Here is a 15,343-nt window from a genome sequence, read left to right on the forward strand (position 1 = left end):
TTGAAAATTATGTCTGAGTGTTAGTGTGGCTGGCTGTCTGTACATTTTAAAAACAAGAAAATGGTGGTGTCTTGTTTTATATTAGGGAATTTGAAATTATTTATACTTTTGATACTTAAGTATATTTTAGCAGTACATTTTACTTTTGATACTTATTTAGAACCAAATACTTTTCGACTTTTAATCCAGTAGTATTTTACTGGGTGACTTTTACTTCAGTAACTTTTAAGGTGTCTATACTTTTACTCAAGTATGACAATTAGGTACTTTGTCCACCACTTGTGTGTGTACACGCTATCTGGCAGAAGGGGTGATATGACGTCATTTTGCAGTCAGGGCGGGGAAAGGTAATGACTGTTAAGAGAGCGTGCCCCCAGCTTTGTCACTACATGTAGACAAAAAAAAAACAATTATGTTGCGCCGAAATGAGTAATATCATGCGTTGTCCCGGACACCCTCATAGAGAATTCAATAAACAGAGAGAACAACGCAATTTGTCAGGGAGATAGAATTGGAGCTGAGAGAGAAGAGGACGCAGTGTGGGCGGGTTAAGAAACACGGAGAGGGAGGGGACGTCAGCGTTATATTCCCATCGTTTTTGCCCCTTCATGCGACGTCTGCCGAAAACAAGGACATAGGTATTGAGATACTATCAGTCTTAAATCAAACTGAAGCGTGCACATTTGAGCATATTCAATAGATCTGTGTATGAAATTCCGTTACCTGCGTTTTAGATTTTTTTTGCGTCGGAGGATAGCTGAGCTGCGGAGGCGCGGATGCTACGAGGGTAGCGTTGGGTACCAAAACACCTCACACTCACCACGGTAATGTAAAATTGACAGCGGCTTTCTTCTGTTTTTGATTGTAACCAGCATCTATGTCTAATACAATATTTTTAAGGGGCCAAATTATAGATCCGCTGGCGTATAGTGCCAATTGATGCACCTATCCATCAATATGGGGTATACAATCGATTAGTTATTGTCGCATGTCTCCATCACCTCTGTGTAGCCTTGAACAACATGTGCTAACTATTAATTTTGAGCAGAATATATATTGTACGGCCCTCTACACAGTCTCGTTCAAGTTTTTCGTTTTGATTAAATATATAGGGATAGGCCTAGATGGGCTTCGATTTTACGCATGGCAGTGAATGGTAGACTGTGGTATCGTGATACCAATAACGGCTCAATACCCCATGGAATAATTTTGAACACTGTGTCAATTAACTGGCACGGACACCAAACCCTTAAAACACACCCACACAGTCAAGTGAGTAGGTGTGTGCATAGTCAGCATATTGGCCTGTATAGGCTATAACATCACTGTATAATTGACCATMTCAAAATGAATGCAGCATAACTAGACACTACGAGGCTATTTATTACAGTTCACTTAACTCTACCATGACCTGGACCCATGTGCTGTCGTTTTACTGTGCTTTTGTTATTATGCGTTATTCATCTGTGTTCTGTATGAGGTGACAGTATAGCGCCGGAAGATTCCGTTGGATGTAGGCTTAATGTATTAGAATTTTTACCTATGTGTGTTTGTCTGTCCTGTCCTGTCTAGTCTATGTTATCTACACCTCAGTCTATCTTCCAGTGCTGATCGGTTGAATGTGTCAAGCTCATTCTGAGGCGGCCGAGTGTCTGCAGGTTTTCACTCCTCCCTTGCACTTAGTTGATTTAATTAAGGTCACTGATTAGTTAGGAACTCACCTCACCTGGTTGTGTAGGTCTTAATTGGACAAATTAAAAGGAGAAACCAAAAACCAGCCCACTCGGCCCTCCGTGGAATGAGTTTGACACCCCTGGTTTAATGCATGTACTGTATTCCTCTTCTACCCTTCCTCCCTCAGATGGACAGAATGAGTTCTCTCTCATTCCTCCTCCTTTGCTTGACTTCGGTTGCCAATGGCAACAAAGGTCAGTTTCCTTTCCTTTTGACTGTTAATTGTACTGCTGAAATACGTTTTTATTTCTTCTTCTATTGCCATGGGAGCACACATACCTGTAGTCACGCTCATGGCCAGGGCCCTTTTGTCGCTGTCCCCTGAACTCTAGAGGGAATTCAATCATATACCCACTCACTGTGCTCAAAGTCATAATATATTAAATGATATGTCTGTAATGTATGATTGCATACACATCACCATTATAGAGTGTTGTCCTTCATGTAGCCTGTATGTATGTATGTATGTATGTATGTATTTTGATCAATGTGGGGATGTTGGTGTATGTGATTCTGTGTGTAATTGATAGCTTGACTTTCAAAGGAGGATCAATCTTCTTCTCTCAGATCACCGTGGATAGCCATGACTCTTGATTTACCAACGTTGTTCCAATGATTATCATGCTGGAGACTTGAAGTGAAACTGGAGTGGGGCGAGGAACGTCAGAGGGCGAGGGAGGGAGGGAGGGAGGAAGGGAGTGACGTTGGAAGACAGAAGGGGAGCAAAAGGAGTCGGTAGAAGTGAAGGGATACAGAGACGCCGCGTGTGGGACAGAGAAACCGACAGATAGTTAGGAAGGGTGGGAGGGGAGAGAGAGAGATGGTATGTTAAATCAAGTGACGGATTGAAATAAAGAGAGAGGTAGAAGCGTGTGAGGGCAGAGAACGAGGGGATGTTGTGTGGAGAGGGAAAGTGACAGAGAGAGGAAGAGTGCCAGAGATGGAGAGAGAGKGATGGAAAGAGATGTCTCTCAATCTGTAATCCTGGGTGTAATCCACGGCCCTGATGTTCAGATTTAATGCTGTATTGCAGAGAGAGAACTAGGGAAGGAGGGGATGGGAAAGAGAGACAGGCAGGGAGAGAGGGTTAGAGATAAATTACAAAAGGAGGGACAGAGCAGAAGCTTGAGGACAGGCAGTGTTCGTATCAGATTAACCATTGAGGATGGTGAATACTAGCCTGGGCATCACTCACTAGCCTGGTCACATGACCAAAGGGGTATGCTACAAAGCAAGATGGTGTTAGCCAGCTAACTTGCCTGAATATTCAGAAAAAAACATTTTCGTTTTTAGAAATAAGCTTGAAATGGGCATGGTCTAATTGACTCAACAACCAAACATATGTCCCACTGGGATAAAAACTGGATGAATCAATGTTGTTTCCATGTCATTTCAACAACAAAAAAATCAATGTAGCAAAACTGATTGGATTAGGAAAAAAGTAATCAACGTAAGGGAATTTACCATTTTTTWAAATCCCATTTTTTACCGAAATACCTTATTTACATAAGTATTCAGACCCTTTGCTATGAGACTCGAAATTGAGCACAGGTGCATCCTGTTTCCATTGATGATCCTTGAGATGTTTCTACAACTTGATTGGAGTCCACCTGTGGTTAATTCAATTGATTAGACATGATTTGGAAAGACACACACCTGTCTATATAAGGTCACACAGTTGACTCTGCATGTCAGAGCAAAAACCAAGCCATGAGGTTGAAGGAATTGTCCGTAGAGCTCAGAGACAGGATTGTGTCGAGCATTGAAGGTCCCCAAGAACACAGTGGCCTCCATTCTTAAATAGAAGAAGATTGGAACCACCAATACTCTTCCTAGAGCTGGCCGCCCGGCCAAACTGAGCAATCGGGGGAGAAGGGCCTTGGTCAGGGAGGTGACAAAGAACCCGGTGGTCACTCTGACAGAGCTCCAGAGTTGCTCTGTGGAGATKGGAGAACCTTCCAGAACGACAACCGTCTCTGCAGCACTCCATCAATTAGGCCTTTATGGTAGAGTGGCCAGACGGAAGACACTCCTCTGTAGAACTCTTATCTCACGTTGATTCAGACCAGACTGGCATTTTAATTGTTATAATTTGCCAGAGTGTTTTGATGTTGAAACGGCAGAGCGGTTGCTACACAACATGTCCTGTGGCTCTGTCATCGGCTGTCTGAGTCTAACGTCATCATTTCAGGGTCTAGTGAGGGAGGCATGTCTAAAATAAAAGCCCTCAGGCTTTTGTTTTGGTCTTTGATTATTTGAGTGTAAAATCGTCACCGTTCCAGCTTGTTAGCTCAGCCTTTGATTGATATGGGTGAACATTCTGGAGAGAAATKAATAATTAATTGGCAATTAGAGGGTGGATTCAGAGCAAACTTTCACTGTTTAATTTGGAYGTCCATGTTTGCCAGTGAGTGAAGTGTGCCTGTGGGCAGGCTGCTTGGGCTGTTCTGATTGATATGTGCAGTATACCTCTCCCTGTGTGATAAGGTGAAATCGGCCTAGGTGTAATTATGTTGCCAACTGACGCAAGGTGTGGAGTGACACTTGACGGACGTGTTAGGGGGTGGGGTTTGAGTGTGCATTTCTGTGTGTGTGTGTCTTTATTTGTCTGTATGTATCTGCAGGGACACACACACACACACACATCCTCTCATGTAATGGGGTGTTACAAATAGCCATGTTTTTCCCTCCCCTTCTGATTGCTCCATTTAACCCAAGCCTCCTTTTGTCTCCTGTGTTGCCGTTCAGCCAATAAGCACAAGCCATGGATCGAGACGGAGTACCAGGGTATCGTCATGGAGAACGACAACACCGTTCTCCTCAACCCACCACTGTTCGCCCTGGATAAAGACGCTCCACTGCACTATGCAGGTTAGAATGATCGGGGGAACTTGGCAGTCCTATAACAAATCAGGGCTCCCCCATATAATATTAAGCATTCAAAGTATGGTAGCAATGTATTTTACGGTACAAATATTACCGGGTGTTTACTAATTAACACTGAGTATAAACACAAAACATATTGCCATTTGGAACATATTTGCTATTGATTACAATGGCCACGGTTAGTTCACTATCTCACTGGGCTATTGRAAACCGAGTCCCACAATACCCCTACAGTGAGTAAGCATTTTGTAGAGGGGAAATTGTTAGAATTTTTTTTAATGTTATGCCGCCCTAAAATTAGAATGAACAGAGTAAAATTGTAATTACACAATAATAACCAATGAAGCATCATCATTTGTGCCAGAAAGTTCACATTGTTACCACACAATTCAGTAAATTCCAGGTAAATAAAGCGCTACCGAAAGGATTTTGCTGGGCACTCCCATAAGCATTACAAATATTAACATGGAAAATAATCATGTCTGTCCAGTCCTCTATTTTTAGGGCCGCCCCAAAAGTCTGTGTAAATCTATTCCTGGGTACTACGCTGGTCCTCCACAGCCAAGTGAAATTCAATTATTTGTATTCATTGGGAACATTATATGCCCTGTGCTCACAGAAATCATTAGGGTACACATTTCCCAACTGGGACAATAAAGTGATCGAATGGATCATGTAACATCACATGGGGTTCATTGAAATAGATCACTGAATTTCATTTGTTATTTTTTTAGCCATTGAAGACTCTATTTGAGTAAATCCGTCAATGTAAATCATCAAAATGTAAGCCTACTGGGTCCTTGAGATGCACAGAGAGTCACTAGAAGTTAAATTGGTACTAAAATGAGTTGGGCCCTCCCTTTMTCTCTCCTTCCCCTCTCTCTCTCCTCCAGGTGAGATCTGTGGCTTCCGGGTGCACAGTGGGCCCACGGGATCCAGTTCGGTACAGTTTGAGGCGGTGGTTCTGGACCGCTCGACAGGGGAGGGCCTGATCCGCTCTAAAGAGCCCCTGGACTGTGAGAGCCAGCGGGAGCACAGCTTCACCATCCAGGCCTATGACTGTGGAGAGGGCCCCGATGGAGCCAACAGCAAGAAGTCCCACAAGTGAGATACACTACATTACCCTGAAGAACAAATAGGTTTAATGGATAGGGTTGTTGTCAGAGGTTATGCTGKTTGTTGTAGTTTGGAGAATGATTAACCCTTGGGTATTTGTCAGTGCTATGCTTGATCAATACATGACTATATTACAATGCAGTTATGACCTCTTTCGTCATCTTTATCATGCTCTTTACTTTTCTCTTATTTCTATCTCTCTCTCTGTTTCAGGGCCACGGTGCATGTACGTGTGAATGACGTAAACGAGTTCTCCCCAGTGTTCGTGGAGCGTCGCTATGAGGCCTCCGTCCCCGAAGGCCGTCTGTTCGACCGCATCGTGCGCGTTGAGGCCCTCGACGCAGACTGCTCCCCGCAGTACAGCCAGATCTGCTTCTACGACATCATCACCCCCAACGTTCCCTTTGTCATCGATAACGATGGTGAGAACTACAGCTACGACAATTGAGCTGGGCTTTACATTAGTTTCCCACAAATAAATGAGGGTCTGCCTAGTCTTTACCAGAGCCATTTAGAAAATGTTTATCTAAATATATGGCTCTGGTCTTTACAATTTCTTTATTTGATTCATATACTATAAAAGTGAATATAATGTGTGAGTTGACATCTTGTCCCCAATGAAAACAACAGTTAGCATGGTGATGACTACCAATCTGTARAAATACGAGTTAATTTCCCTGTTCTATTTTGGTTGTCTCCAGCTGGTCTTGTTGCTATGTACATTGCTAGAGAGTGACCTAAGCCATTTCCAAGTATCTTGCTCACCCACATTGCARTTTCTATGCTATAGCATTCCTTTTGTACTGCAATGAATAGATTTGCAGCATGTTTTTGCTGTAAGAAAYGCAGGTTGACTCCCGCCTTCACAGGTAGATAGTCCTAGCTTTCAGAAGAACATACATGTGCGTAGGTAGTAGTTGTGTAAGCAAAGCTACCGCGTCAACATTGCTAGGGTAGGTTTCTTTGAACAGAGCCCAGAGGACAGTCGGTTCAGGGGGTTAGGCCTTAGTCTAGTGTTTCTGTTGATCTTGTAGGCATGCTTCCTCTGAGGAGAAGGCWTTGATTTCAGTCTGCAAGACTCCCATTGACGGGCTACTGGTGGGAGATCGATAGCGGGCATTTTGTAATATGACAACGGCATAGGGGGAGGCAGATTTTCTCAGGAGTTAGGTTTTTACCGTGACTTTGCACAATTGGCAGTGACTGGGGAGGAGGTTGCAGGGGATGAGAAGTTCCTTTTAATATATGGGTCAGGCTTCTGGGCCCAGAKGAAGCACAGAGACTTTTTGTTTCAGCCCTGGCGGTTTAAATGCCCTAGTATTGTCACTGTCTCTCTCATTCTCTCCCCCCTTCTCTCTCGCTCTCTTTTTCTCTTTCATCCCTCCCTTTTTGCACAGTCTTTCTTTCTCCCCTGTCTCTCATTGTCTGGCGCCTGTCGTGCAGGTTCCGTCAACCATATCTTTGTGACATTCTCTCTTCGTCTCTAGATATACTGTAAGAAGAAGCTGTCTTTATTCATTCATATCGTTCTCTCTTCTCTCTCCCTCCCCTGTCGTTGCCTTTTCCATTTGAATATACGCCACTGAACAATTTTGGTGTGTCTGAGAGTCTGTGTATAAGAGTGCGTACTTTTCATGCTGTGCTTTTGAGTGAGTGAGTGAATGACTGTTTGTATTGTACTGTACATAACTCTCTCTCCTTCCCTCTCCTCCCATCTCCTAGGTAACATTAAGAACACAGAGCCATTGGATTCGAAGCGCCAGCGTGTCCACACCTTCTGGGTGACCGCGTTTGACTGTGGCAAGAACCGCGCTCAGGCCGACGCCCAGGTCGTCGTCACGGTCAAACCGTCCTGCAAACCCGGCTGGATCGGTAATCAATAACACTAAACGCTTCACCCCCTCATTATTCATGACTTCCTCATCTGCCTCCTCAGTGGTAGTGTGGAATGGACCTATTCCCTATATAGTGCACTACTTTTGGACAGAGCCGTTTGGCCCGTGGTCAAAAGTAATGCACTACAGTATATAGAGAATAGGGTGTAATTTGGGACGCAGGATGTATCTTTGTGGGAACTACATTAGTGTCTGAAATTATACTGTAGCATATAGAATGGACGTTGTTGGGTTGTGTTTTGCAGACTTCAATTGAGAAAATGGTGATAACGAAAGATATCTTAATTGGTGTGAATGGTCGAGGGACACAACTTACCTTTGCCTTTAGAGCATAATTATCATAACATGAATGACTTAACACAGCATTTTTGTACAGTGCTTTTGGAAAGAATTCAGACCTCTTAACTTTTTCCACATTTTGTTATGTTACACCCTTATTCTAAAATGGATTAAATCGATTTTTCCCCTCATCAATCTACACACAATACCCCATAATGACATAGCAAAAACAGGTAAAAAAAAAAAATTATAAACTGAAATATCACATTTACATTTAAGTGTTCAGACCCTTTACTCAGTACTTTATTGAAGCACCTTTGGAAGCGATTACAGCCTGGAGTCTTCTTAGCAGTGGCGATTTTAGCATGTAAATCTTGGTGTGGCAAACTCCCCCAAAATTGTTTAAATGAAGGGGGCGGGGCATACACTACCATTCAAAAGTTTGGTGCCACTTAGAAATGTTTTTGAAAGAAAAGCAAATTTTCTGTCCATTTAAAATAACATCAAATTGATCAGAAATACAGTGTAGACATTGTTAATGTTGTAAATGACTATTGTAGCTGGATCGGATGATTTTTTWATGGAATATCTACATAGGCGTACAGAGGCCCATTATCAGCAACCATCACTCCTGTGTTCAAATGGCACGTTGTGTTAGCTAATCCAAGTTTATCATTTTAAAAAGCTAATTGATCATTAGAAAACCCTTTTGCAATTATGTTAGCACAGCTGAAAACTGTTCTGATTTAAAGAAGCAATAAAACTGGCCTTTAGACTAGTTGAGTATCTGGAGCATCAGCATTTGCGGGTTCGATTACAGGCTCCAAATGGCCAGAAAGACCTTTCTTCTGAAACTCATCAGTCTATTCTTGTTCTGAGAAATGAAGTCTATTCCATGCAAGAAATTTCCAAGGAACTGAAGATCTCGTACAACACTGTGTACTACTCCCTTCACAGAACAGCGCAAACTGTCTCTAACCAGAATAGAAAGAGGAGTGGGAGGCCCTGGTGCACAACTGAGCAAGAGGACAAGTACATTAGAGTGTCTAGTTTGAGAAACAGACGCCTCTCAAGTCCTCAACTGGCAGCTTCATTAAATAGTACCCGCAAAACACCAGTCTCAACATCAACATTGAAGAGGTGACTCCAGGATGCTGGCCTTCTGTGCTCACTTGAACAGGAAGGTGGCGCAGCAGTCCTTCTGGTTGGCAAAGTTTGTCATCAAACTTTGTCATCAAAGTCTGGCATTCTCTGGATTTATGGTGCTTTCCAGACAACTGGAAACTCTGGGGAAAAAAGGTTGAATCATGACGTTAGTGATTTACAGGTCTGAGCTCTAGAAAGAGGCCCGAATTCCCGACTTGCAAATTCTGAGTTGGATGACCGTTCAAAATGTATTTTCCCAGTCGGAGCTCATTTTTTTCAAGAGATCCCAGTTGTCTTGAACTCACTGAAGATTTCAGAGTTTTCAGATGTTTTGAATGCGTCAGAGGTCATGCAGGATTGACAGCATGGCCAATGTATTCAACCTTTTCTGGCCCATGGTGTTGCATGTGAATGTTTATCATTTTAAGCTTGGAAAAGAGACCGTTAAACCCAGACTTGGACCACACACCCTTTACACTGAATAGCAGGCTAATGATTGCTTTGCAACGCTTGCAGTTAGCCACTGATTCCTTCCAAACCACTCATTGTTGAATTTTCAATTTCCAAGTTATGTTTACTTCCAATGACAGATGAGCACCGATACGTTTTATCTATAACTTCTCTTCATATGACAAGGATTGAAAATAATTTGCCAGTAGATTGTCGACTTGATTCAGGACGATGACTGCTTGTCTAGCTTGCTAGCTAAGATTTGGAAGTATGATGTTGACATGATCAGTCCAATCAAAGCAACGGTAGATATAATGTGATTTGACATTTGTGGCCAATGACCTTGTGCCTTCTTGGATGGGCACTTCTAATATACATCTATAAGCACCACCCAAAGGGCTTGAATGTTCAAGCTCTCCCATAGATTTTGTGGTGACGTAGTGTCCCCATGAGTGACGGAACACTGAGCCAATCACGGCGCAACTAGAAAGCATTACCAACCCCTACCATCTGTACTTTCCGCTGGCTGCACCTCCACCACAGAAAGCACTGAGCTAGTCTGAAACACCTGCATTTTGGCGCTGCCTTACTCAAGAAAGCAAAAAAGAGACAATGTTTGTATGTGGCTTTATAAAAACATATTTTTTTGCAAACTGATATGTGACATGTATTAATGCCAAAATAACATGCAAAACAGGCAACAAAGCTGCCCTGAATGACGGGTGGCCACTGCTTCTTGGGTATGATGCCACAAKCTTGGCACACCTTTTATTTGGGGAGTTTCTCCCATTCTTCTCTGCAGATCCTCTCAATCTCTGTCAGGTTGGATGGGAAGCGTTGCTGCACAACTATTTTCAGGTCTCTCCAGAGTTGTTCTATTGGGTTCAAGTCCGGACTCTGGTTGGGACCCTCAAGGACATCCAGAGACCCGAAGGCACTCCTGCGTTGTCTTAGCTGTGTGCTTTGACAAGTTTTCATCAAGGATCTTTCTGTACTTTGCTCCGTTCATCTTTCCCTCGATACTGACTAGTCTCCCAGTCCCTGTCGCTGAAAAACATCCCCACAGCATGATGCTGTCACCACCATGCTTCCCCGCAGGGATGGTGCCAGGTTTCCTCCAGACTGAGGATGTTGGTTTCATCAGACCAGACTATGTTGTTTATCATGGTCTTAGAGTCCTTTAGGTGGTTTTTGGAAAACTCCAAGCACGCTGTCATGTGCCTTTTACCGAGGATTGGCTTCTGTCTGGACACTCTACCAGAAATGCCTGTTTGGTGGAGTGCTGCAGAGATGGTTGTCCTTCAAGAAGGACTCTGGAGCTCTGTCAGAGTGACCATCGGGTTCTTGGTAACTTCCCTGACCAAGGCCCTTCTCCCCTGATTAATCAGTATGGCCGGGCAGCCAGTTCTAGGAAGAGTATTGGTGGTTCCAAACTTCCGTTTAAGAATGATGCCACTGTGTTCTTGGGGACCTTCAATGCTGCAGAAATGTTTTGGTACACTTCCGCAGATCTGTGCCTCGACACAATCCTGTCTCGGAGTTCTACGAACAATTCCTTCGACCTCATTGCTTGGTTTTTGCTCTGAAATGCACTGTCAACTGTGGGACCTTACACAGACAGGTGTGTGCCTTTCCAAATCATGTTCAATCAATTGAATTAACCACAGGTGGACTCCAATCAAGTTGTCGAAACATCTCAAGAATGATCCCGGGAAACAGGATGCACCTGAGCTCAGTTTCAAGTCTCATAGCAAATGGTCTGAATACTTACATAAAGGTATTTCTGTTTTTATTTTTATATATTTTTGAATAAATAAAATAGAAACTGTTTTCGCTTTGTCATTATGGGGTATTGTGTGTAGATTGAGGAAAATTATAATGGAATACGTTTTTTAATAAGGCTGAAACGTAACAAAATGTGGAAAAGGTCAAGGGGTCTGAATACTTTCCGAATGCACTGTATTTTGATGGTTTATTTTCTTTGTTGGTTTTCAGGTTGGTCGAAGCGGGTGGAGTATACCCCCGGTTCAGGCAGCATTCCCCTGTTCCCCAGTTTGCACCTGGAGACCTGCGAAGAGACTGTGTGGAACATCCAGGCCACCGTAGAGCTGCAGACTGGCCATATTGGGAAGGGCTGTGACAGGGACAGCTACTCAGACCGATCAGTGCGCAGACTCTGTGGTGAGTGCTGCTTGAGTCTGGGCTATTCATGATGGATTCAATGTTTGGGATAATAATTTGTGACTATCTGAAGATTGGAATGGACCATGCTCAAGCCACATAGGTTTTAGCCCTATTTGCCACATAAGCATAAAAATACCTTGTATTTGTGGTGTGTGCATAAATTAAATGAAGTCATGCATTTCGGGAGAGTATAGGCCCTAATATTCATAGAGCTCACAATATCATCTTTTATTTTTTTATTTTACCTATATTTATACAGGTTTTTCTCATTGAGATAACATCTATTTTCCCAAGAGAGACCTGATCCAATAGCAGCAGGGGGAACAACGTTTCAGCCAAAACAGCTTACTTACACTAACACAACATTAAACAAAACTATAAACACACATACAGTACAACAATTACATTTTACGTTAAAAACACGAAAGTCTTAACTAAAAACAGCTGTCCTAAAGACAATTACACWCTTCTATGATATATACATCGATCAAGTGTTTAAACTCCACCAACGAAACTAGATCATCAAATTTTTWWATGTTTAGGAGGGAATTCCAGGACCACGGAGCTAAGTAACTAAAACTATTTCTACCATGACCTGTTCTAATTTTTGGTATTGTTAGAAGCAAATGAGAATGAGACCRTAATTGATATTTAGTTACCGACCTGACTAAAAAGAAGAGATAAAATGGCATTTTACCCAATATGGCCTTATAAATCAGTGTATACCAGTGTTTAAGCCTACACATGGTCAATGACGACCAGCCAACAGCTCTGTAGAGATCGCAATGATGTATTAGACGTTTTTGATTTGAAATTAACCTGAGGGCTGCATGATACACTGAATCAAGTTCTCTCAGGGTAGTGGTTGAGGCCTGCATATACACAGTTGAAGTCGGAAGTTTACATACACCTTAGCCAAATACATCTAAACTSAGTTTTTCACAATTCCTGACATTTAATCCTAGTAAAAATGCCCTGTCTTAGGTAAGTTAGGATCACCACTTTATTTTAAGAATGTGAAATGTTAGAATAATAGTAGAGAGAATTATTTMTTTCAGCTTTTATTTCTTTCATCACATTCCCAGGGGGTCAGAAGTTAACACTCAATTAGTATTTTGTAGCATTGCCTTTAAATTGTTTAACTTGGGTCAAATGTTTTGGGTAGTCTTCCACAAGCGTCCCACAATAAGTTGGGTGAATTTTGGCCCATTCCTCCTGACAGAGCTGGTGTAACTGAGTCAGGTTTGTGGGCCTCCTTGCTCGCACATGCTTTTTCAGCTCTGCCCACAAATTTTCTATAGGTGTGAGGTCAGGGCTTGGTGATGGCCACTCCAATACCTTGACTTTGTTGTCCTTAAGCCATTTTGCCACCACTTTGGAAGTATGCGTGGGGTCATTGTCCATTTGGAAGACCCATTTGCGACCAAGCTTTAACTTCCTGAATGATGTTTTGAGATTTTGCTTCAATATGTCCACATAGTTTTCCTTCCTCATGATGCCATCCATTTTGTGAAGTGCACCAGTCCCTCCTGCAGCAAAGCACCCCCACAACATGATGCTGCCACCCCCGTGCTTCACGGTTGGGATGGTGTTCTTTGGCTTGCAAGCCTCCCCCTTTTTCCTCCAAACATAACGATGGTCATTATGGCCAAAACAGTCTATTTTGATTCATCAGACCAGAGGACATTTCTCCAAAAAGTACGATCTTTGTCCCCATGTGCAGTTCCAAAACGTAATCTGGCTTTTTTATGGCAGTTTTGGAGCAGTGGCTTCTTCCTTGCTGAGCGGCCTTTCAGGTTATGTCGATATAGGACTTGTTTTACTGTGGATATAGATACTTTTGTACCAGTTTCCTCCAGCATCTTCACAAGGTCCTTTGCTGTTGTTCTGGGATTGATTTGCACTTTTCGCACCAAAGTACGTTCATTGCTCTAAGGAGACAGGTGTTTGGAAATTGCTCCCAAGGATGAACCAGACTTGTGGAGGTCAACAATTTTTTTTCTGAGGTCTTGGCTGATTTCTTTTGATTTTCCCAATGGGGTACTGAGTTTGAAGGTAGGCCTTGAAATACATCCACAGGTACACTTCCAATTGACTCAAATGATGTCAATTAGCCTATCAGAAGCTTCTAAAGCCATGACATAATTTTCTGAAATTTTCCAAGCTGTGTAAAGGCACTGTCAACTTAGTTTATGTAAAGTTTTGACCCACTGGAATTGTGATACAGTGAAATAATCTGTCTGTAAACAATTGTTGGAAAATTTACTKGTGTCATGCACAAATTAGATGTACTGACAAACTTGCCAAAACTATAGTTTGTTAACAAGAAATTTGTGGAGGGGTTCTAAAACAAGTTTTAATGACTCCAACCTAAGTCTATGTAAACTTCTGACTTCAACTGTATAACATCACTAAAATCTAAAACCGCCAGTAATGTACATCGTACCCGCTCCTTCCTGCCCACCAAAGAAAAACAAGCCTTACGCCGGTATAAAAACCTTATCAAGTTCTTTACATGTACTGTGTAGCTCAGTTTATCATCAACCCACACACCCAAATATGTGTACACTTTAGCTTGCTCTACAGTATGTCCAGCCAATGTAGAAATKACATGATTAGTAACATGCCTGGCATTTAAAAATACCATGCATTTTGTTTTACCCAAATTTAGAACCAGCTTTAAATCATACAGATTCTATTGTATGATGTTAAATGCTCTTTGGGCATTTTCAAAAGCTAAAGATAAACTACTACCACTTGAATAAAGAACAGTATCATCTGCATAAAAATGAACATCTGCTGTTTCAGTAAGATCCCCAATGTTGTTGATATACAAAATGAACAACAGTGGGCCCAAAATAGAACCTTGCGGAACACCTGAGCACACCTCTATGGACTCAGATTTACAACCATCCACCATTACACATTGTGTACGATTTGATAGGTAATTTATAAACCAATCTAGAGCATGACCAGTAATTCCACAACATTTTAACCTTTGCACTAACACAGCATGGTCCACAGTGTCAAAAGCCTTCGACAAATCAATAAAGACAGACACACAATGTTTCTTCTTATCAAGAACACAGTGGATGTCATTTAAAACCTTCAATGTTGCTGAAACAGTGATGTGGCCAGACCTAAAACCTGATTGCATTCCATTTATGATRTTGTTTTCTTGGAAGTAGGCCTTTAGCTGCCTACTAAATAAGGACTCCAGTACCTTTGGCGGTACAGACAATTTTGATAYGGGTCAATAGTTGTCAAGTAGCTAAGGATCTCCACCTTTCAGGAGAGGCTTTTGTACAAAAGCAGATTTCCATAACTTGGGGATTTCCTTAACATCAAGCGTGAGGTTAAAAATACAAGTTAAGGGGGAGCAATGATGTCTGCAGCTATGTGTAGGAAGTGGGGGTCTAGTTCATCAGGGCCAGGGGATTTTTTCCCCATCAATTTCTTTCAGGGCTTTACACACCTCTGAAACAGAGAAGGATGAAAAGGAGAACCTGATGAAAGAGTATACAGGGGTGTCAGGTACATTTTTAGGGAGCTCAATTATACCTTTGACCTTTTCAAATAAACTGCCTGCATCTAAAAACAAAATGCTGATTCAAGGCTTTCAGAATGGAGGTTCTCTCAGTTACAATCTGTGT

At 42.2% G+C, this 15,343-nt stretch overlaps 1 protein-coding gene across 1 annotated transcript in view; it reads left to right on the forward strand.

Moving 5' to 3' along the window:
• Positions 1-392: 392 nt before the first annotated feature.
• Positions 393-15,343, forward strand: part of LOC111965226 (calsyntenin-3) — a 37,200-nt gene continuing 22,249 nt past the window's right edge. The window contains 7 exon segments of the mRNA XM_023989280.2: positions 393-824; positions 1,862-1,928; positions 4,483-4,605; positions 5,514-5,724; positions 5,950-6,158; positions 7,459-7,608; positions 11,502-11,687. Coding sequence (XP_023845048.2) covers positions 1,862-1,928; positions 4,483-4,605; positions 5,514-5,724; positions 5,950-6,158; positions 7,459-7,608; positions 11,502-11,687 — 946 coding nt within the window. The 5' untranslated portion in view covers positions 393-824.

The sequence above is a fragment of the Salvelinus sp. IW2-2015 genome, linkage group LG6.1 (genome assembly GCF_002910315.2).
Source record: "Salvelinus sp. IW2-2015 linkage group LG6.1, ASM291031v2, whole genome shotgun sequence".
NCBI classification, from domain to species: Eukaryota; Metazoa; Chordata; class Actinopteri; order Salmoniformes; family Salmonidae; genus Salvelinus; species Salvelinus sp. IW2-2015.